The following is a 24364-nucleotide window of genomic DNA, read 5'->3' as shown; positions in this document are numbered from 1 at the left end:
GTAGGAGCAGGCACCCCTGTAGCTAGAATTGGATTAAGACGCATTATACCTGTCTATTCTCACAGACCAATCACTGTTGTTGTCAGAGGCAGCACTGCGCAGTGGGCCAGCCATCCGGAGCAGAGAGGTAAAGACAGAGGCTCTCTATAAGCTGTCTATATATATATGGCTCTGATCCGGAACATGTTATTGCAGTAGTGGAAAAAGTACCCAATTGTCATACTTGAGTAAAAGTAAAGATACCTTAATACAAAATGACGTGAGTAAAAGTCACCCAGTAAAATACTACTTGAGTATCAAAAGTAAATGTATTTGCTCAAATATACTTAAGTATCAAAAGTAAAAGTAGAAATAATTTCATATTCCTTATATTAAGCAAACCAGACAGCACAATTTTCTTGTTTTTTAATAGTCAGGTCACACTGGTAAATAGTAAAGTAAAGTACAGATACCCCCAAAAACTACTTCATTAGTACTTAAGTACTTTACACAACTGTGTTATTGTAAAGCTAAGACATTTAGTTAACCAATCGGCTCAGACAAAGATCTGTCTGTGACTAGTCTGGGCTATATTTTGACTAGTTACTATTCACTAGCTCATGAAAATATCTGCACTTCCCCCCATATTAAACTAACACCGTAGCATCATCAGAGAGAATGTTTTTTGAGAAACAGCTGTTGGATTCTTAGAAATGCTCCTTATGTGGGATCTAAATACTTATTTGATTTAACCTTTATTTTGACAGGGAGTCATGCTGAGACCAAGGTTTATTTTACAGATGAGCCCTGTAATTACAAAAATACACTACGAAAAGCAAAAAATATGGATTTAAAGTTACAAAGGAAAGAACAGATGGAGAGGATTAGGTTATCTCGCAGGGCCACTGGAAAAAGCCTGTTACACTTCATTATTTCATGAACATGTTTAAACACCTCAAAGGGAATAATGAGATGTCATAAATCAACAATGAGGGATAGATGTCCATTAGTCATCTGTACTTGACTGAATGGTCTACCACATGAAGGGGGGCGCTATTGAAATCCTACTTTATGTGAAGGTGTTGATGCTGTGGGTCCCAGGTGTCCCAGGTGTTGTTGCTGTGGGTCCCAGGTGTCCGAGGTGTTGTTGCTGTGGGTCCCAGGTGTTGTTGCTGTGTGTCACAGATGTCCCAGGTGTTGCTGTGGGTCCCAGGTGTTGCTGCTGTGAGTACCAGGTGTCCCAGGTGTTGTTGCTGTGGGTCCCATGTGTCCCAGGTGTTGTTGCTGTGGGTCCCAGGTGTTGTTGCTGTGGGTCCCAGGTGTCCCAGGTGTTGTTGCTGTGGGTCCCAGGTGTCCCAGGTGTTGTTGTTGTGGGTCCCAGGTGTTGTTGCTGTGGGTCCCAGGTGTCCCAGGTGTTGTTGCTGTGGGTCCCAGGTGTCCCAGGTGTTGTTGTTGTGAGTCCCAGGTGTTGTTGCTGTGGGTCCCAGGTGTTGTTGCTCTGAGTCCCAGGTGTTATTGCTGTGGGTCCCAGATGTCGCAGGTGTTGTTGCTGTGAGTCCCAGGTGTTGTTGCTGTGTGTCACAGATGTCCCAGGTGTTGTTGCTGTGGGTCCCAGGTGTCCCAGGTGTTGTTGCGGTGCCAGGTTGAAACACTAACTTGAGATCCTGACTATCTACTGATCAATGGGATATTTGCACAAAGTTGTGATTTGCATGTTAGGATTCAGCCCTCTGTCTCTGGTCCTGTAACCCCAGTAGGGTCTCCCTCCTCGGTAAAACACACGTGTCTTACTCAGCGAGGAGTTAAGCAGCTTAGAGACAGTGCTCCCAGTCCCACCAGGGGGGGGCTACTGATCCTGCATAAACTCTAATAAAATGTATGACTGACATTAGAGGGAGACTAAAACAACTGTCCTGTTTGTGGGATTGCGTAACACAGAGACAGACTGAGACAGTTAAACAAACCTAGGCAACAGCAAGAGCAGAAATACAATGCACAGGTTATCTCCGTGTGGGACAGAGAGGGTGTGTGCATGTGCGCCCGTTTGTGTGTGTGTGTGTTATGGGAGGCCATAGGTGGAGCATTGTGAGAGTATGTGTTAGGGTCAGGCAGGGATTACATGTGAATTTAATCTGATGTTCAGGATTACAGTCCAGCAATCAAACACTGACTGACCACATAATTCAGCTGCTGCATAAACTCACAAAAACACACACTTCCCAGTATTAGCATAGTCAGAAGCGAGAAACCAAGTACTGGTTTATCCCTGGTAGTGTCACTGGTGGTGAACCGGGGTTAATGGGTTCAAAAGCACTACGAGGTGTGTGAGGTTTAGCATGTGTGAAAGCATGCATGCGGTTGTGTGTGTGTGTGTGTGTTGTGCCTGTGTTGTGTAGATGTGTCTGGCCGTGCAGGGCAAGGCAGTCTTGGCGTTCCTCACTAATCTCAATGGCATTATCCCAGCATGTGTCTGAACAACAGAGGAAATACTCTGCAGTCCTGAAATACCAATAGAAAACCCTTGGTCGGTTCCACAGTGTAATTGGAGGCTGGAGGAGAACACTCAGGACAATTAAAATCCCCCCTTCATCTCTCTCTCTCCTCCCCCCTTTTACTGCATCTGTGGGCTCTATTCAATTAAACCCAGTCTAACATCCTAATGGTTTTGTGTACCTTAAAGACCAAAGGTTTGCTGCATACATGCTGCAAAGATATACTTCATATATGCACTGCAAACAGACTACCCACTGGGCACATTTGGTTGAGTTGTCAGCTAACGTGAATTCAACGTGAAATCAACCAAACAAATTCACAATGACATTGGATTTAGGTTCAAAGTTGGGTGGGAAAAGGACGCAATTGCCTTACGTTGATGACTTTTTGCAAATGTTTTGTTGAAATGAAGTGGAACAACGTGGATTCTACCAGTTATTGGCCAGTAACATCTAACTCAAGTAAAGAGTAAGCATGTGGACAGCCAACAGCCAACTATGAGAAGGCATTAACTTTCTTTTCATTGCTATGATTTCTGTCCATCTCTTGAGCCAAGTTTGGGTCTGTGTAAACAGAACCCCTATAGGAGAACAGCCATGACAAACAGAGTCACTAATATCAGATCAAACTGAGTTACAGTTAAAACGACATCATGAATCAAAGTTCTCCAAAGCAGCCTGTTCCACAGCGGAATGTCTGGCCGTATTTACTGCGTGTACGTGCATCATTCAGGATGGCACCACAGTCACTGTCTGCAGTGGAATCCTCCCTCAAGCCCAAATACAGTCAAACACCCCTGAGAGAGACTTTACTACACAACAACAAGCTGACGTCACCTAGCCCTGTCTCCCCCTGGCTCTGCCCGTCCTAGAGGGCTAGAGAGAGATGCCCAACACACTCCACTGCATCTACAGCCTATAGAAACCACAGAGAGAGATGGAGAAATATGTGGTGCATTTCTTTAGAAAGCATGTACAGATGTGAGAACAGTAGAATCTCAGAGTTGGTGAATAGAGTGGATAGGGGAGCCTGTCTGAACGTTATAGTTGATCTCACTGGAGTTACAGGAGTCAGAGTACACAGAGGAGGGAGCTGGGGAGGGACAGGAGGAGGGGGGGTCCTGGTGGTGCAGGACTCTGGTCAGCAGGGTTGAGCCGCCTTTACCCCCCACCTCTCTGACTCTCTCTTCACGCCCCTGTCCCTCCCCTGGCAGCAGTGAGCTCAGCGCCCCCACAGAGAGAACGTTCAACTCTGACCCCTCCTGTCTAGGCACTCTGGGAGGCAGGGTGGGCGGGCACTCCTCAGGGAGAGGGGAGTGTCTGTCTGAGGGCTCTCTCTGGTTCCCCTGTTCCACATCCTCATAATCACGGTTCTCCCAGCGCCGTTCCCTTGTTTTCTTCTGTTTGCGTTTCCCCTGCTCCTCAGGGTTCTCAAGGTTCTCACGCTCTCGGTTCTCGCGGTCCCGGTTCTCGTACAGCAGGGTTCCAGCACAGATGAAGATGAACAGGCCGATGCCCATCACGACAGGGCCGAGCAGTTTCATTCGCTCGCTGTGGGAGCTGCCTCGCCCACCCACAGGGTTAGGAGTGGAGTTAGCGTACCCGGCCACGGCCACAAACATTCCCACCATCACCACGACAACGCCCGCTAGTAGCCATGCACCAGGAGGGGAGCGGAGGCGGAGTCTGACTTCGAGCTCATCCTTCTGTTGCTGTGAGAAGCAGAGTGGGCAGGGCCATGTGGTTTGTGGGCAGGTTGTTTTAGGTGAGTGGGAGGAGTCTTGGGTGCAGACGGCGTTGACCGCTCCAGTCATCCTCTACCACAGACTGGATAGACAGAGGACAAGTACAGGAGAGAGAGAGGACGAGGACAGGAGAGAGAGGATGAGGACAGGAGAGAAAGCGAGGACAAAGACAGGAGAATGAGGGAGGACGAGGACAGGAGAGAGTGAGAAGACGAGGACAGGAGAGAGAGGGAGTGAGGACGAGGACAGGAGAGAGAGAGGACAGGAGAGAGAGGGAGGATGAGGACAGGAGAGAAGACGAGGACAGGAGAGAGAGGGAGGATGAGGACAGGAGAGAGAGAGAGAGAGGACGAGGACAGGAGAGAGAGAGAGAGAGAGAGAGAGAGAGAGAGGGAACAGGAGAGCGAGAAAGAAAGAGGACAGGAGAGAGAGGGAGGATGAGGACAGGAGAAAGAGAGAGAGAGAGAGAGAGAGAGAGAGAGGAAGAGGACAGGAGAGAGAGAGAGAGAGAGAGAGAGAGAGAGAGAGAGAGAGAGAGAGAGGAAGAGGACAGGAGAGAGAGAGAGAGAGAGAGAGAGGAAGAGGACAGGAGAGAGAGAGAGAGAGAGAGAGAGAGAGGAAGAGGACAGGAGAGAGAGAGAGAGAGAGAGAGAGGAAGAGGACAGGAGAGAGAGAGAGAGAGAGAGAGAGAGAGAGAGAGAGAGAGGAAGAGGACAGGAGAGAGAGAGAGAGAGAGAGAGAGGAAGAGGACATGAGAGAGAGAGAGAGAGAGAGAGAGAGGAAGAGGACAGGAGAGAGAGAGAGAGAGAGAGAGAGAGAGAGGAAGAGGACATGAGAGAGAGAGAGAGAGAGAGAGAGAGAGGAAGAGGACAGGAGAGAGAGAGAGAGAGAGAGAGAGAGAGAGAAGGAGGACGAGAACAGGAGAGAGGGGACGAGGATGAGGACAGGAGAGCGAGAGGATGAGGACAGGAGAGAGAGGGAGGACGAGGACAGGTGAAAGAGGGAGGATGAGGACAGGAGAGAGAGAGAGAGAGAGAGAGAGAGAGAGAGAGAGAGAGAGAGAGAGAGAGAGGAAGAGGACAGGAGAGAGAGAGAGGAAGAGGACAGGAGAGAGGAAGAGGACAGGAGAGAGAGAGGAAGAGGGCAGGAGAGAGTGGACGAGGACAGGAGCGAGAGGGGACGAGGACAGGAGAGAGAGAGAGAGAGAGAGAGAGAGAGAGAGAGAGAGAGAGAGGAAGAGGGCAGGAGAGAGTGGACTAGGACAGGAGAGAGAGGACAGGAGAGAGGGAGAGAGGAAGAGGACAGGAGAGAGAGAGAGAGGAAGAGGGCAGGAGAGAGTGGACGAGGACAGGAGAGAGAGGGGACGAGGACAGGAGAGAGAGAAGACGAGGATAGGAGAGAGAGAGGACGAGGACAGGAGAGGACGAGGACAGGAGAGAGGACGAGGACAGGAGAAAGAGGGAGGACGAGGACAGGAGAAAGAGGGAGGACGAGGACAGGGGAGAGAGAGGACGAGGACAGGGGAGAGGACGAGGACAGGAGAAAGAGGCAGGACGAGGACAGGAGAGAGAAGACGAGGACAGGAGAAAGGGAGGACGAGGACAGGAGAGAAAGGGAGGACAAGGACAGGAGAGAGGGGGAAGATGAGGACAGGAGAGAGAGGACGAGGACAGAAGAGGGAGAGAGGATGAGGACAGGAGAGAGAGAGAGGACAAGAACAGGAGAGAGAGAGGATGAGGACAGGAGAGAGAGGGAGGATGAGGACAGGAGAGAGAGGGAGGATGAATACAGGAGAGAAAGAGGATGAGGACAGGAGAGAGGTAATGGGGAAGAGAAAAAAGACAGGGGGAAAAGGGCGGGGTGAAGTGAGAGAGGGATTGTTGAGAGTTGACTTTGTAAACAACAGGAAATGACAGAGGTGATAAGAACCCCAGGAATTAATGAGATGCAGTATGTGAGTGCTTCTAAACTCGCGCCTCCTTCTAAACTCCACGCTAGATTACCTTATACACAAGCCCTTTCACTGTAGCCGTCACATTTAAACTCGAACTAAATATTCCACAATAGCCCATGTAAATAATAAAATAAAGCACTGTCAAGACAGACATATCGATGGCGTCCAATTCTGAACTAAATGGATAATATATGGTCCCAGTGGTAACTCTCAGTTGACCAAGTCCCAGATGTAACTTCTATTAGATTTCACAAAGTAATTTCGTCTGATTTGGGGCTTTCCTTGAACATTCAATCATTCCGTCACTGAAACAAGGAACATGAATGCAAAAAAACGAGACATTTAGTAAAGATTACAAAAAGTTCAGAAATTGTAGATTTTACATAACATTATATAAATGATGGCAATAACATCAGTCAAAAACGTTAATCGAAGGGTTGAACTTGTGCAACCGCGTTGTCCGATTCCGGATACAATGTAACGGTAATCTTTTAATTTACGGTTATCTGATACTAAAGCCTTTTTGACATTGGGGATGTCTGAATAATGTTTTAAAAAGTAAGTCAACACTATTGACCAAATACAAACTAAAATTAACAAGTAACACTTGCTTTTCATGTGCTGCGCTCTGATTTTTGAGAACGTTCCGATAATGGTTACTTGCCTCGATTTGGCTGTTGCTCCGTTGTGGACATTTCCGCGTCGCTCCTGCTGCTGACATATCTGGAACTATTTTCTCAACATGATGCCCGTTATTTATTTTGTCCCTACATTAATATGGTCAACGTTGACTCTTCAGCTCCCTCTTTAAAATGTTTCCCCCGAGTTTCACCCCTCAACCAGGCTGCATATTAACATCTGTCCAGCCTTGGTTTAAAGCGGCGAGTAGGCTAATACGGCGCATGCGAGATCTTGGTCCTCATAAATTCCCGATGAGTAAATATGCCTAAATGTTTCAGTTGCCTTTTGACTTGACTCTATACTATGCGAACACTTTTCTTTTTGGAATAGTTTGATGTTTCAGAAGCAGTAAGCCAGAGCATTACGCTCCGTGTGTGTTTTAGTTGGTTTAATTATCCCAACTAGGGTCATTTTGCTGGACCCCACAAGGAAAGATTCTACTTTAGGTTTAGGGTTCACAGTTTGAATTAAGGATTAGGTCTAGGGAAAATATATTTTTGAATGGGAATCAATTGTTTGGTCCCCACAAGGATAGTTAAACAAGGCTGTGTGTGTGTATGTTAGCAAGATAAGCTGTGTCTGGTTGTGAGGGGTCGTGGGAATCGTTGGCTGGTTTGGGCCAGTCCCACAGGGATCCTAGTAGTTATTATTAGTTAGAACAGCAGCATACTGGGGGGATGAAGGGAGGAGAAGAGGGATTGATAAATAGATTGGTGTGGGCCGGGATGGAGAAAAGCTTATGACATAACTAGGTGTGTCCGTGGACAGGACAGGTATGTGCTTAGGTGTGGTGTCAGATCCTGTGAATCTGAGACACGATAGACACACCACTGACACAAGGTAATGATGACCACAGATCAGTGTGGTTAACAGATCAGAAGAGTGGATAACCAAGCCCTCAGGCAGTATGCACATTAGAAGAATATACAACCACAAAGACTGCATTTCATTTATTCCATTCCACTCACACACTCCAGCAAACACAAGCCAACATGCACCTTCACAACTCACACCATCTCACAAGTCAACAGCACTTATCAATGCCCCTTATTAAATTAAAATAAAGAAATCCTGGTTTTTGAATATAAACTATAGTGTTGATAAACACATTTAAGCTCATTGCAACACACTTCCAAGGTATCACACGGAGGACATTGACGAACAAAATTTCACTAAAGCTTTAAAAGATGAATTCCTCAGTTCAATAAAAAAAAAATTTTTTTTTTTTTTAATTTCTTGGAAAAGATTGGTATTGATTTGCATAAGCTTCCAAATAACCACTTCCTATAGGGATGCAGGGTGTGTCACAACCCCAGAGCTATAATACACTATTTGCACTGTGTACACAAAGATCAATCAGACCAAATGAAACAGGAAACAATATTCATTCAGAACAAATTGATGAATTTTCTCTTCCTTTCTTTACATTCCAATTTCATTAATGTTTTACCATTAGCTCTAAAGCAGGTACATAGAAAAACATCTCTCTTCAGTTGAATTAGTCCTGAAGTCCAGCTTTCCTTAAAGTTCCAATGCTATAACATTCACCCTTTTAAATAAACATCTGACTGGCGCTCGCGCACACACACACACACACACACACACACACACACACACACACACACACACACACACACACACACACACACACACACACACACACACACAAACACACACACAAACACAAACACACAAACACAAACAAATCAATCCTCTCCCTCCACCCAAGCCGTGAGATGTGCCAACCTCTTCCTGCCCTGGACATGTAGAGGAATGTATCCATCTGGCAGAGAGGTAAACTACATGGTGATTTTCTTTCACAACAAAAATAATAAATCAACAAGTATTCAAGTAAAAACATGTATGGACTAATCTGGTTCCATTTGCTCAGGGCTGAGCACCATTTCCTCAACAATTTAAAATAAAAGCAGATTAAAAAAAATTATAATATTAAAGGTTGACGCAGCAATATGACGTAGATGCTGAAAGTAAACAGCATAGTGGATCAATTCCCACAACAACTACGAGCGTTAAAGCGCGAGGCTCAACTTCTCCGCTGTTTTGATTCCCGGTAGCCAGGCCAGGGAACAGTGTGAAGCGAACCCATCCACATCCGAGGGGAGGACGGCTCATAGTAATGTCTGGAATGGAGTGAATGGAACGCTATCAAACACATGGAAACCAATACCATTCCATTGATTCCGTTCCAGCCGTTACTATGAGCTTGTTTTCCCCAATTAAAGAGCCACCAGCCTCCTGTTCGCAGATACTGTGTGTGACTGTGAGCGAAGTCTTGCATCTCACTCATCTCAATATCTGTGGTGCTGCTCGTGGCAACGTCATTTCACTGAGTCTACCTTAAAATTGAATTCAATACCAATACTTTAAAGGTGCCCACTGCTCATTTCTTACTCACTCAGAAAAACATTTAAGTTAATGGGGCAATCTGCAGTTGCTACATACATTTTGTTTTATATATACCCATTGATTCTTAAAGAATATCTTATAAATGCCTCATGAGCTTAGTTCAACTGTCGTACACCATCAGAACCCCAAAACACCAAATATAAGCTTGTTCATCTTCAATGTTGGTAAACAAAGTAAATGTAAACCAAACACTGTATAGCCTCAAAACATGGTTCAAACTATTATTTTGATGATGGTCAGTCCTTGTATAAATAGTTCTGTCTATGAATTTGAGAGCGGTAACATTTCTCCAGCCCCATCCATCCCTCAGCTTTTGGCCAAAACAGTGGTGGGGTAACTGCTTTGTTATTGTTTCAACTCCGGATTGCCCCTTTAAATTTTAATTGTTGCTATGCTATAGTATAAAACACTTTCTTGGGTTGTCTGTGATGTCTGTCTGACAGGTAAGAGTCCTCTCATCCAATGGGTTTTGAGAAGGAGACGAGGAGAGGACGCGAGGAGTATGCAGTTAAGATCTTCCAACAGACACCACAGGTACATCCTCTCTGCTCCTCTACACTGACACCAGGTACATCCTCTCTACTCCTCTACACTGACACCAGGTACATCCTCTCTACTCCTCTACACTGACACCAGGTACATCCTCTCTGCTCCTCTACACTGACACCAGGTACATCCTCTCTGCTCCTCTACACTGATGTGGAAGAACAGGATAGCTGAAAGCAGATTCCTGGTGGCCATCCATTACGTTGCTCTGACCTATTGTACGGGCTCAGATCAGTGCAGATGAAGACCAAAGAGGATAAGGTGAGGAGGCAAAGAAAGGAGATGAAACTTCTCTAGACTATTAGACTATTCAGATACATTGGTCGGGTGTGGGAGGAAATGAAGCGTGAGGGGGCGTCTCACTCCTCATCAGCGTTCTTCAGCATGAGTATGGCGTTGTATATCTTGAGGGCGGGGCCTAGTTTGATTGACAGGATCTTGACTATGTCTGCTTGGGTGAGAAGCAGGAAGGCCTCTCCATCCATTTGCTGGAACGATACAGAGACACAAAATAAGCTCCAACACAGAACGTGTGTGTGTGTTTGAATGTCAATGGCAGAATTTAATTTGACATGGTTGCATTGTCATAGGATACACCAACCAGGAGCAGCAGATGAGAGGGGTGTGTGTGACTATTGTGATTCACAAAGTTGGGGTTTGAAATGGTAGCTCTTACCTCTGCCCTGAAGGTGGCAGCATGCTCTTTGCAGCCCGGGAGCCCTTTGACAAAACTGGCCACCTGACCCACAGGGAAACAAACATTAAGACACACACACAAACACACATGATTAAAATGCAATAGGATACACAAAGCTATTGTATTGGGTGTATGTGTTTTGCACAATATGTGGGTTTGTACAGTATGCATACAGCGCCTGTACATGTTTGTATTGCTTATGTGTGCATGTCTGACCTCGTCGGCAGTCCAAGTTGCAACTCTCTTAGCTGTGAGGCCCAGGACCTCAGGGAGCAGCTGGCAGTGTTTGTCCCAGCACAGAGCCACCCTGTGAGGGGGAGAGGAGGAGCCACCTGGGGAGAACACTGACTCATGGAGCGCCTGCTGGAGAGACAGGGAGTCTGGGGGAGAGGGAGGAGAAATTAGCTGTAAATATCTTCAATAGACATGAACAGACAATATATAATCCACACAGCGTTACACCCATTCTCTATTTCTGAGAGCAGAACCTCTACCTTTCCCATCTCCATTCTCCTGCTTGACGACGTGCAGCTTTAGATACTTTGGGACTGGAGCAGACCTGTTGAAAGACAACATACAGCGCCTTCAGAAAGTATTCACACCCCACAAATCTTTCCACATTTTGTTGTGTTACAGGCTGAATTTAAAATGAATTAATTAGAGCTGTGTTTTGTCACTGGCCGACACACAATACCCCATAATGTCAAAGTGGAATTATGTTTTTTTATTTTATTTTAATTACTAATTAAAAATGAAAAGCTGAAATAAGTTCAGGAGTGAAAATGTGCTTAACAAGTCACATAATAAGTTGTATAGACTCACTCTGAGTGCAATAATAGTGTTTAACATCTCTGTACCCCACAAATACAATTATCTGTAAGGTCCCTCAGTCGAGCAGTGAATTTCAAACACAGATTCAACCACAAATCCAGGGAAGTTTTCCAATGCCTTGCAAAGAAGGTCACCTATGGGTAGATGGGTAAAAATAAATAAAAAAACAGACATTGAATATCCCTTTGAGCATGGTGAAGTTATTAATTACACTTTAGATGGTGTATCAATACACCCAGTCACTACAAAGATACAGCCGTTCTTCCTAACTCAGTTGCTGGAGAGGAAGGAAACTGCTCAAGGATTTCACCATGAGGCCAATGGTGAATTTAAAACAGTTACAGAGTTTAATGGCTGTGGTAGAAGGATGGATCAACAACATTGTAGTTACTCCACAATACTGAGAGTGAAGGAAGGAAGCCTTTACAGAATATAAAATATTCCAAAACATGCATTCTGTTTGCAACAAGGCACTAAAGTACTGCAGAAAATGTGGCAAAGCAATTAACTTTATGTCCTGAATACAACATGTTATGTTTGGGGGCAAATCCAATACAACACATTACGGAGTACCACTCTCCATATTTCAAGCATAGTGGTGGCTGCAATCATGTTAAGGGTATGCTTTTAATCATTAAGGACTGGGAAGTTTTTCAGGTAAAAAATTAAACCTAATGGAGATAAGCACAGGCAAAATCCAAGAGGAAAACCTGGTTCAGTCTGCTTTCCACCAGACACTGGGAGATGAATTCACCTTTCAGCAGGACAATAACCTAAAACAACAAAGCCAAATCTACACTGAAGTTGCTTACCAAGAAGACAGTGAATGTTCCTGAGGCCGAGTTACAGATTTTACTTAAATCTGCTAGAAAATCTACAGTATGGCAAGACCTGAAAATGGTTGTCTAGCAATGATCAACAACCAATTTGACAGAGCTTGAAGAATTTTACAAAGAATAATGGGCAAGTGTGGAAGGTGTGGAAAGCTCTTAGAGACTCAACCCAAAAAAAATGTATTTGTCACATACACATGGTTAGCAGATGTTAATGCAAGTGTAGCGAAATGCTTGTGCTTCTAGTTCCGACAATGCAGTAATAACCAACGAGTAATCTAACCTAACAATTCCACAACTACTACCTTATACACACAAGTGTAAAGGGATAAAGAATATGTACATAAAGATATATGAATGAGTGATGGTACAGAACGGCATAGGCAAGATGCAGTAGATGGTATAGAGTACGGTATAGAGTACAGTATATACATATGAGATGAGTAATGTAGGGTATATAAACATAAAGTGGCATAGTTTAAAGTGGCTAGTGATACATGTATTACATAAAGATGGCAAGATGCAGTAGATGATATAGAGTACAGTATATACATATACATATGAGATGAGTAATGTAGGGTATGTAAACATTATATTAAGTGGCATTGTTTAAAGTGGCTAGTGATACATTTTTACATAAATTTCCATCAATTCCCATTATTAAAGCGGCTGGAGTTGAGTCAGTATGTTGGCAGCGGCCACTAAATGTTAGTGGTGGCTGTTTAACAGTCTGATGGCCTTGAGATAGAAGCTGTTTTTCAGTCTCTCGGTCCCTGCTTTGATGCACCTGTACTGACCTCACCTTCTGGATGATAGCGGGGTGAACAGGCAGTGGCTCGGGTGGTTGTTGTCCTTGATGATCTCTATGGCCTTCCTGTGACATCGGGTGGTGTAGGTGTCCTGGAGGGCAGGTAGTTTGCCCCCGGTGATGCGTTGTGCAGACCTCACTACCCTCTGGAGAGCCTTACGGTTGTGGGCGGAGCAGTTGCCGTACCAGGCGGTGATACAGCCCGACAGGATGCTCTCGATTGTGCATCTGTAGAAGTTTGTGAGTGCTTTTGGTGACAAGCCGAATTTCCTCAGCCTCCTGAGGTTGAAGAGGCGCTGCTGCGCCTTCTTCACGACGCTGTCTGTGTGGGTGGACCAATTCAGTTTGTCCGTGATGTGTACACCGAGGAACTTAAAACTTACTACCCTCTCCACTACTGTCCTGTCGATGTGGATAGGGGGGTGCTCCCTCTGCTGTTTCCTGAAGTCCACAATCATCTCCTTTGTTTTGTTGACGTTGAGTGTGAGGTTATTTTCCTGACACCACACTCCGAGGGCCCTCACCTCCTCCCTGTAGGCCGTCTCGTCGTTGTTGGTAATCAAGCCTACCACTGTCGTCCGCAAACTTGATGATTGAGTTGGAGGCGTGCATGGCCACGCAGTCGTGGGTGAACAGGGAGTACAGGAGAGGGCTCAGAACGCACCCTTGTGGGGCCCCAGTGTTGAGGATCAGCGGGGTGGAGATGTTGTTACCTACCCTCACCACCTGGGGGCGGCCCGTCAGGAAGTCCAGTACCCAGTTGCACAGGGCGGGGTCGAGACCCAGGGTCTCGAGCTTGATGACGAGTTTGGAGGGTACTATGGTGTTAAATGCTGAGCTGTAGTCGATGAACAGCATTCTCACATAGGTATTCCTCTTCTCCAGATGGGTTAGGGCAGTGTGCAGTGTGGTTGCGATTGCGTCGTCTGTGGACCTATTGGGTCGGTAAGCAAATTGGAGTGGGTCTAGGGTGTCAGGTAGGGTGGAGGTGATATGGTCCTTGACTAGTCTCTCAAAGCGCTTCATGATGACGGAAGTGAGTGCTACGGGGTGGTAGTCGTTTAGCTCAGTTACCTTAGCTTTCTTGGGAGGGTAAGGTAAAGACTCACAGCTGTAATCGCTGCCAAAGGTGCTTCTACAAAGTATTGACTCGGGTGTGAATACTTATGTAAATGAGACATTTCTGTATTAATTGACAAAAAAAATCATTTTGTCATTTGATGTGCAGATGGGTGAGAAAAAAATCTATTTAATCCATTTTGAATTCAGGCTGTAACACAATAAAATGTGGAATAAGTCAAGGGGTGTGAATACTTTGTGAAGGCACTGTACTCTCTTAGTAAACCAACAACAAACACTCTGCTCCATCATGCATTCTAGAGTTTGGTAGGAGAGAGTGGAGTCTGTGTGTTACCTCTTGGCCTTGGCTCCGTCGTTGATGGGCTCAGTGGAGCCCCCTGGTGGCTCACTCTGACTGCTGCACCTGGATCGTTCGCCCTCGTCAACCATCGGCCCCCTAGTTACACTACCATAGAAACAACTGTTACCATGGAAACAACTCCACAACTCCAGACTTTATTTGCAGTCAGATAACAAACAAAGTCATGGAAGCTCTTCCGAACCCCTTCTGTTACATGTTCCACACATACCTGGTCTGAGGGGAGTCGTCTGCAGGCTCGGGCTGCTCTGGTGTGGTGGGGCTGTTTGTCTGGGTGTGCGAAGGAGGGTCTGGGCATCGCCCACGGTGATGAGGCCCACTCAGGGTCATAGGTCGTTCTCCACTCAGACGGTCTGGTACCTGGCCCTCCCTGTTCAGGTTCATCTCCGAGTACGGACAGCTCACCCCCCTACACACACACACACAAGTTCAGAACAGGAACACACATCACCTTGCTCACAGATTACAAGTCATTCTATGACGTGTTTTGATTACAAAACTTTTTTGACAGTTAGTGTGTGTGTTTGTTACTGACGTGTAGTGGGTTCCGTAGCGGGGTCCTCGGATGTGACCAACCCCATTGCACCCTGGGGTAGGACAGCCCTGCCCTGGGAGGACCAGCATATCAGTGGAGCCTGAAACACACCAGTTAATACTACTAGTTAATACTACACACATAAACAGAGACAAAAACACCAGAGTTAATACTACACACAGAGACACACATACACACATAAACAGAGACAAAAACACGAGAGTTAAAACTACTAGTTAATACTACACACATAAACAGAGACAAAAACACCAGAGTTAATACTACTAGTTAATACTACACACAGAGACACACATACATACATAAACAAAGACAAAAACACCAGAGAGTGACCTGACCCCACACACATTTTGGAAGTGTGTGCGTGTGTGTCTCACCATTGGAGGGGTGTTGTAGGGGATGACTAGTCTTCTGACACCAGCCCACAGGGTGGAGGTCTGGGCAGTCAGCATCCACCCAGTAGTCATACTCCTCACTCCAGCCATCAAAATGGATCTGAGAAAAACAGAGAGTTACACACACACACACACACACACACACTACTCCACAATAATCATACTGCACTCTCAGACACAGCGTACCCTCAGTCGGTGGTCCTCCACCTCGGCGATGGTTGCTACGCGGATGAGCATGGGGTTCCTCTTATCGACGGCTTCCAGCTTCATTCCAGCCTGGAACCCATGGCACGGACGCTACAGGACACATTCAAGAGTTAACATCAGGTGATACAGATGGATTAATATGCATGTTTTGTAACGGTGTAGGTGACATAAATAAAGACTGTCAGTGGACCCAGAACAGAGCCCTGAGGAACTCCATGTGAAATTCCCCCAGGCCTCCCAATCAACACCAACAATGTAATTTGCATGTGTCACATGTTTTGAGTGTCAACTGTATGTGTGTGTGAGAATGTGAGTGTTTTACCAGTTTGAAGGCACGTGCAGGGGCTGCCTGTGTCCCAGTCTCCTCCATGTATTTATCCCAGGAAAAACTCCTCGGGTGCTTATACTCTGAGAGGAGAAACCACAACACACACCCTTATACAATGTTTCATGGTGTATCCAAATAAAGCGTTGAAATAGGTTTGTGTGTGTCTCACCAGCAGGGGTGGTGAGGGTCAGCTCAGCTTCCTCACAGTAACCTACAGGGTGGATGTAGGGACTGCTGGCATCACACCAGTAGTCATAGGTGTCGTCCCAGTTGTCAAAGTGTATGAGGAGTCTGTTGTCAACAGCAGCTGCGATGGACGCTACGCAGATCAGATATGGGTTCTTCTTATCCACTGCCTCTAGCTTCATACCCGCACGGAACCCTGACGGAGTCACCGACTACACACACATGCACCCACATAGTTCATATACAAACTAACTTGAATGGACCTAAGGTCACCAACTAATTCACAACACAAACACACTATTAATGGATCCACACAGGCTGTCAGGTAGGCTCACCGTGTTGAGGCTCTTGAAGAGGTGTTTGGGGGCCAGCTGACCTCTGCAGTTCTTCACATACATGTTCCAATTGAACTCCCCATCCTTACAACCTAGACACAAAAGGTTGAAGGTTATAGTTTTGTATAACAACACACACAACATTGTACAGTCGGTAGAATATGCATGTGTGTCAGGTGTGTGTGTATGTGTGTCTGGTGTGTTTGTATCTGTGTCTGGGGTGTGTGTGTGTGGGGGGGGTGTGTGTGTGTGGGGGGGGGGTGTGTGTGTGCATGTGTGTCGGGTGTGTGTGTATGTGTATGTATGTCGGGTGTGTGTGTATGCGTGTCGGGTGTGTGTGTATCTGTGTGTGTGTGTGTGTGTGTGTGTGTGTGGACCTTTAGGCAGTAGCAGCTTGTGTCCCATCTTCTCACACCAGCCCGCCGGCTTCACATCCCAGGTGTCAGCATTTACCCAGAAGTCATAGCACTCTGGATACCCGTCGAAATGAAGCCTTACCCTATAACCCTGGACCTGAGAGAGAGAGACAGACAGAGAGAGAAAGAGACAGAGAGAAAGGAACACAAAGAAATGAGGGAAAGCAAAGGGTTAGTTGTTAGAAAACAGACGTTCCTCCTATATCTTATTGGTCTGACCTGTTAGACACGTACCTCAGCAACACTGAGCACACAGAACAGAGAGGGGTGACAGGGGTCCAGTCCTTCTAACTTCATTCCCACTTTGAAGGCATTCCTGCTCTGAGGGAACGACTGGTGCTGCGAGGCACACACACATAACACTCTTTCACATGTCTGTACAGCTGTGTGTGTGTGTCAGAGAGAGAGAGTATGATAATGTGTGCGTGCCTCACCTCCTTGAACAGTTTAAGGGGGGCAGCTATAGCCTTCTCCTCCTCCATGTAGGAGGGCCAGCTCCAGGGTCGCTTCTTATTGGGTGGGGCTGTCACTGGGGGTGGGACAACAAAACAGTCACATCAGCCAATCAGTGACATGAAAACCAGCAGGATTGCAGCACTCATGACCTCTAGTCTACCTGATTGGACAAACTTTCCAGCCCTTGTCATTCCCAACAAATCCATCTATCCATCCTCTCCCTCCCCTCAGTGTAATAATAGGACATACCTAGCTTGGCCAGCTTAGCAGCTCTCCTCCCTTTGACAGCCTTGGCCTTGTCCTGTAGAGAGAGACAGTCACTCATCGGCAGGTGAGCTGCCACACACACAACATTACAATGCTTTCAGGACCAGCGTTGGCCACATCTTCTATCATCACCTCTTCCTCCTCCTGGTTGTCTTCCTCTTCATCACCAGAGTCCATGTAGATCTTCCTCTTCTTCCTCACTCGTTTCCCCAGTCCCCCCTCTCGCCCATCTCTCTCCCGCTGCTCTCTGGGAGATGACCTAAACACACACGGAACAGAGGTCATTCTAGGAACTATGCTCATGTGATGACTGTTTTGGGTCTTAACTTCACTAGGGTAGGGGGCAGCATTTGGAATTTTGGATGAAAAGAGTGCCCAAATTAAAATGCCTGCTACTCAGGCCCAGAAGATAGGATATGCATATAATTAGATGTGGATAGAAAACACTCTAAAGTTTCCAAAACTGTTAAAATAATGTCTGTGAGTATAACAGAACTGATATGGCAGGTGAAAACCTGAGGAAAATCCATCCAGGAAGTACTATTATTTTGAAAGGCTGTTTTTCCATTGAAAGCCTATCCACCATACAAAGACTTAGGACCCAGTTCACCGTCTCTATGGCTTCTTCTACATGTGGCCAGTCTTTAGGCATTGTTTCAGGCTTTTACTCTGAAAAATGCGGGAGATACAGCACTTTCAATGAGTGGACAGTGGAAATTTCCAGACACGAGTTCAGCGCATGATCGGGGAGCGCACCTTTGTTTCTCCTTTTCTATTGACGAAGCTTTTGTCCGGTTGAAATATTATTGATTATTTATGACAAAAACAACCTGAGGTTTGATTTTAAACATCGTTTGAAAGGTTTCTACGAACTTTTATTGTACTTTTCTAAACTTTTCGTCTGGATGTTGAGAGCGTGCATTGTGCCTTTGGATTACTGAACTAAACGCACCAATAAAACTGAGGTTTTTGGACATAAAGAGGGACATTATCGAACAAAACGAACATTTATTGTCTAACATGGAGACCTGGGAGTGCCACCAGATGAAGAACATCAAAGGTAAGTGATTAATTTTAACGCTATTTCTGACTTTTGTGACACCTCTCCTTGGTTGGAAAATGGCTGTATGGTTTTCTGTGGCTAGGCGCTGACCTAACATAATCGTGTGGTGTGCTTTCGCCGTAAAGCCTTTTTGAAATCTGACAGCGGCTGGATTAACAAGACGTTTATCTTTAATCCTATGTATAAAACTTGTATTTTTCATCAATGTTTATGATGAGTATTTCTGTAATTTGATGTGGCACTCTGAAATTTCACCGGATGTTTGTTTGAGACAATGATTACTGTACATAACGCGCCAATTTCAAGTGAGGTTTTTGGACATAAAGATTAACTTTATCGAACAAAACACACATTTATTGTGTAACATGAAGTCCTGTGAGTGCCATCTGATGAAGATCATCAAAGGTTAGTGATTAATTTAATCGCTATTTCTGACTTTTGTGAGCCCTCTCCTTGGCTGGAAAATGGCCGTATGGTTTTCTGTCACTAGGCGCTGACCTAACATAATCGCGTGGTGTGCTTTCGCCGTAAAGCCTTTTTGAAATCGGACACTGTGGTTGGATTTACAAGAAGTTTATCTTTAAAATGGTGTATAATACTTGTATGGTTGAAGAATTTTAATTAATTTGGCGCCCTGCAATTTCACTTGCTGTTGTTGAGGTGGGACGCTACCGTCCCACTGATACCAGAGAGGTTAACTGTTACTACTATCAATATGCTTTCTAAAATACAGTACAGTAAGAACAGCTAACATCTTTACCTGCCACTGGAGGGCTGGACACAAATGGAGCTGCAGTATTTGCCCTGGAGGAAACTCTCCAGTGGACCGGAGCCCCCACACGACCTACAGCTAGCCATCGCAGCCCTGTGGCCCGCCTCCGCACTGGGGCCCGCCTCCGCACTGGGGCCCGCCTCCGCACTGGGGCCCGCCTCCGCACTGGGGCCCGCCTCCGCACTGGGGCCCACATCCACACTGGGGCCCGCCTCCGCACTGGGGCCCGCCTCCGCCCTGAGGCCCACATCCACACTGGGGCCCGCCTCCGCACTGGGCTCCTCCACAGTGGGACCCTCCTCTAGAGACAGAAGCACAGGCCCTTGGGCTAGGGGAAAGAGCAGAGTAATATTGAAGCTTTGTAGAATTCAACATTGAATGCCCCTATCTGCAGAGCACCCAGTATGTAGTATGCTAATATACACAGTGCTGACATATATCAGAGCTATGAGTCTAAATTCTACACACCTGTATTATAAACAGTCAAAACTATGTTATAACTCCTTCATAACCGTATGTTTACTTTACCCTTAGGTGCAAGTGGCTGGACTTCCTTGGCTGCAGAAGAGGCTGCGCTGCTCTCTGATTGGGCCTCTGGTGGAGGGGTGGGGCTTTTCGACTGGGCGGAGTTCTGGGGGGTTGGCCCTGCCTCTTTGACCTCTGGCTCTGTCACGATCTCCAAAGTTCCAAACTCTGTCATACGGAACTGAGAGATACCAGTCAGTCACACACCTGTCTGTAGTATCCACACACACACACACACAGACACACAAACACACCGTACCTTGATGTCGCTGCCGGGCAGTGTGGCGATGCCGTCCTGCCAGTCCAGAGCGCCCATCATGTCAAACTCTGCCCCCTGGGAGGGGCCATCGCTGGGCGGGGTGTCAGTCATCTCTCCCTGCTCTCCTCCTCCTGCACTGACATCAATCAATCCATCAGTCAAAATCAAATCAAATCAAAATAAAATGGTATTTGTCACATGCGCCGAATACAACAGGTGTAGTAGACCTTACAGTGAAATGCTTACTTACAAGCCCTTAACAACAATGCGGTTTAAAAAACAAATAATATACCTAAAAATAATAAGAAATAAAAGTAACAAATAATTCAAGAGCAGCAGTAAAATAACAACAGCGAGGCTATATACAGGGGTTAGTCGAGGTAATTGAGGTAATATGTACATGTAGGTAGAGTTATTAAAGTGACTATGCATAGATAATAAGAGAAAGTAGCAGCAGCGTAAAAGAGGGGGGGGCAATGCAAATAGTCTGGGTAGCCATTTGATTAGATGTTGAGGAGTCTCTTGGACCTAGACTTGGCGCTCCGGTACTGCTTGCCATGCGGTAGCAGAGAGAACAGTCTATGACTAGGGTGGCTGGAGTCTTTGACAACTTTTAGGGCCTTCATCTGACACCGCCTGGTTTAGAGGTCCTGGATGGCAGTAAGCTTGGCCCCAGTGATGTACTGGGCTGTACACACTACCCTCTGTAGCGCCTTGCAGTTGCCATACCAGACAGTGATGCAACCAGTCAGGATGCTCTCGATGGTGCTGCTGTAGAACCTTCTGAGGATCTGAGGACCCATGCCAAATCTTTTCAGTCTCCTGAGGGGAATAGGTTTTGTCGTGCCCGCTTCATGACTGTCTTGGTGTGCTTGGACCACATTTGTTTGTTGGTGATGTGGACACCAAGGAACTTGAAGCTCTCAACCTGCTCCACTACAGCCCCGTCGATGAGAGTGGGGGCGTGCTCGGTCCTTCTTTTCCTGTAGTCCACAATCATCTCCTTTGTCTTGATCACGTTGAGGGAGAGGTTGTTGTCCAGTCAGCCAGTCAATGGGCGTGTTCGAGCGGATACATTTTGTCTAGTCGACGGTCACCGCCTTTCAAAGTGTGTTGCAACATAGGGATAAAAATTGTCAGACTTGTGCCTGCCTATATGTCGACTGCTTGAACTTGTCAAAAACCATGTGATCAAAGGTCATGCAGTTTTTGATGAAGTCACTGCTGTTGCTTCTCACCAACTGCACCATGCATTATTTGTCAACCAATCATTAGGATGTTTTTGGTGGACCCACGTGAACGTGACCAAAGACGTGACTGAAACAGGAACCAACTTGACTACGATTCTAAAGCTATAGGGGATACAAATGAAAGTGATATTTGAGACCTCTCTCTAACCAATTAATTGTACACATGTTATGTCTTCAGTTTGTGAGTGTGTGAAATAGAAAAGTATAGAAAAGTTTATTTTCGACATCTATAAAGAAAAACGTTTATATACAATAGCAGGTATGTTGACACTGCCATGTTGATCTGAGCCTTTCTGTTGGAAAACCATTACTTGGGCCGGGAAGATACCAGTATTGCGATTCTCGTTAGGATCATGGCAAGGAAACACATTTCTTTAGGAAAGAAGCCCTATAGGTGGAAATAAACAGTATTATGGTGTCATCCAGAATCACATTGATTTATTTCCAAGCTATAGCCACAATATTTTACAAACAGCAGGTTTTTAAAGGACCAAAGAGCTGTCTGCCTCGGGTTTGAATTTTTGCCATGTAAAAAATATTGCAATACTGGTATTGCAATACACAGCCTAACAATTACAGTGTCCGACATTTGGTTGTCGCAGATGCATCTCGCCTGACTTTACTCGTTAACACAATTTTTTTTTTGCCTTACTACTTGAACATACCCAATCAATCAATAACCATACAGGTGTCACATCCAAATTACCTCGTACCCCTGCACATGGACTCGGTACTGGTACCCTGTGTATATAGCTAAGTTATCCTTACTCATTGTGGATTTATTTCTTGTGTTCTTATTTTTTCTTTAACTTTTCTATTTTTCTCTCTGTATTGTTGGAAAGGGCCCATCAGTAAGCATTTCATTGTTAGTCTACACCTGTTGTTTAGGATGCATGAGACAAATAACATTTGATTTGAATTAAGACAGCACGCCCGCTTCAGCAGTGGATGGGGAAACACTGCCACATGCCTATTGACATCTGTCTGTCTCTCATGTTAAGACAAGATGTGTGGGAGTTTGTTCATGCAAGGATATGGGCTAGAATAGGTCTGTCTGTATGTTCTTAAAGTAAAACTGAAATTGTATCAATTTGACAGATCTTTCTCAAATGTCTATCTATGTGTTGTTTTCATTATATATAAGATATCTATGTCTGTATCTTTGTAATATTTTTCCACCATGTACTTTAGGGACCACAATGGGAATAAGTCACTGACTTTATTTAGCAATCCCTGTTAAGTTTTTTAAATGAATGTAGTGTGTGTGTATGTCTTTTTTTAAATTAGCTAATAAAAACAATGAATCAAATAACATTATCCAAAAAGGGGTACTCTAAAAATATCCCTGGCACAAAAAGTACAGGTACCTGCAAGAAGTCAACCAGCGCGTGCAAGTCGGGTACTAAAGAACCGCATCCCATCGCCGCTAGAGGGCGACTGTTGTGGAATACATGCATGCACTTATATGAAGCAAAACAAGTAAATATGTTACTTTTTAAAGCTAAATATCACAAAATAAATGCACAAGCACTCCTGCATGGATTGGCCTAGAACACAAGTATTGACAAACACCGTGAGAGACGTGACAAATACAAGTTAAAAGAACAAGTTCAGCTTTTCCTTGTTTTAACAGTATCTTATTAAATCGGCTGTTTGCATTGACGCGGACAACAGAGATGGTAGAATAATCAATGATTTTAATGAAAACAATGTGTTCTGCATAGAAAGGTCAAATTTACGTGTGTTTTAATCAAACCAAGATCACGATATAACGTTTTCGCCTCGACGCTGCATCAACACATATTTTGGTCAGAAAGAATATTTGTTTGACTGAAATATACGGATGGGAAGTAAACAATCAAGTGTGCTGTTCAACAGCTGTCAGTTTACGTTCCCAAGTTTAAACCTCGAATTTATTCGACCATATATAAAGTGTACGTGCGCCCATGATTAGCATTCGTCTTATACAAAATGGCGGAGCAAAGGAAGAGGCCACCAACACGTTAAAACTATGTAAATGACTCAAGTTATTTATTGAAACACATAATGCAGGGCCGTGTCTGTCAAATAAAACCAAATATATACCCTGCAATTTCATATGTTAGTGTTATCCCTCATCATGGCCATTTTCTTTACTTTCCCCTTGTCTCGGAATGTCAGCCAGCTAGCTGCCAGCTAGCTTGCTAACTGCTTTTGGCTAGCAAAGCGTCACTACGGTTCAATTCAAATTGGTAGCTAGACGGCTAGGAACTGGGACTAGCATTTTGGCTTGGTGTAGCGAAGTAAGGACAACCAGTAATAAATAAGTTTCCAGGTTTTGAACGTTAGAAAATGCTTAGGAACGGACTTCCACATTAGTTGGTATAAATAAGTAAATATCCGCCCCTACACTGCCTTATTTGTTCAAGGCTAAAATATAGAATTGCTTGCTTTTAATTTCTTCAATAGAAACTTGACTCTCCGATTTATCTTTACGGTTTTAAATCACAGTACAAATAATAAGAACCGGTGCAAATTATAAAACGAACGATGCTTTATCGATTACTGTTGTTATTTGCAACATTTAATGTATAACGGCGATTATATTGTTTGAAAATTATGGAACTCACCTCGTTTCTGTTTTAACTCTTATTTTGAGCTGGATAGTGGATGCAATGCGCATGCGTTCAATGAACGCTGCCTGACAACTTTGGATCTTGGTAAACTTGAGCACACAACTATCGATGGTCAATAGGTACAGCAAGACGGACGCTTAGAGTGGACATGTGGTTTATTAAATATTTTATTCATGCCTTGGGACTATTCTTTCTCCCTCGTGTATTTTCAGAATCTCAGAGAGCATCAAATCGGAGCGCAAGGGCGTGCAGAGTCTGTTTGGCGTGGCGCGCGATTTCCATTGTGGTCATGTCGCTGTATGCCGT

The 24364-nt window shown here is 45.2% G+C and overlaps 2 protein-coding genes across 4 annotated transcripts; both read right to left on the bottom strand.

Annotated features, from left to right (window-relative positions):
* Positions 1-390: 390 nt before the first annotated feature.
* On the bottom strand, positions 391-4597 carry LOC139572717 (uncharacterized). Its single transcript, XM_071395431.1, has one exon. The coding sequence runs from the start codon at positions 4283-4285 to the stop codon at positions 3470-3472; it is 816 nt and encodes a 271-aa protein (XP_071251532.1). The 5' UTR covers positions 4286-4597; the 3' UTR covers positions 391-3469.
* Positions 4598-7786: 3189 nt separating this feature from the next.
* LOC139572715 (lethal(3)malignant brain tumor-like protein 4) lies at positions 7787-24307 on the bottom strand. Of its 3 annotated transcripts, none has more exons than XM_071395425.1 (21): positions 24053-24306; positions 20194-20329; positions 19938-20115; positions 19398-19737; positions 17707-17833; positions 17557-17608; positions 17286-17380; positions 17086-17190; positions 16813-16948; positions 16436-16527; positions 16084-16312; positions 15909-15994; positions 15566-15676; positions 15362-15479; positions 14967-15066; positions 14643-14840; positions 14408-14518; positions 11016-11080; positions 10738-10901; positions 10501-10563; positions 7787-10312 (listed from the first exon to the last, which is right to left on the bottom strand). In XM_071395425.1, exons 1-21 carry the CDS (start codon positions 24103-24105, stop codon positions 10184-10186), a joined length of 2688 nt encoding a protein of 895 aa, XP_071251526.1. In that variant the 5' UTR covers positions 24106-24306; the 3' UTR covers positions 7787-10183. The 3 variants fall into 3 exon arrangements, 2 of the variants coding, with proteins under 2 accessions (XP_071251526.1, XP_071251527.1); XM_071395426.1 differs by having other exon boundaries at positions 20194-20324; positions 24053-24305; XR_011674462.1 differs by lacking the exons at positions 7787-10312; positions 10501-10563 and adding an exon at positions 11344-11486 and having other exon boundaries at positions 10827-10901; positions 24053-24307.
* Between the last annotated feature and the right edge of the window lie 57 nt (positions 24308-24364).

The sequence above is a fragment of the Salvelinus alpinus genome, chromosome 4 (genome assembly GCF_045679555.1).
Source record: "Salvelinus alpinus chromosome 4, SLU_Salpinus.1, whole genome shotgun sequence".
Classification (NCBI taxonomy): Eukaryota; Metazoa; Chordata; class Actinopteri; order Salmoniformes; family Salmonidae; genus Salvelinus; species Salvelinus alpinus.
The sequence above is the reverse complement of the archived record's forward strand: the minus strand, read 5'-3'. Positions and strand labels throughout refer to the sequence as shown.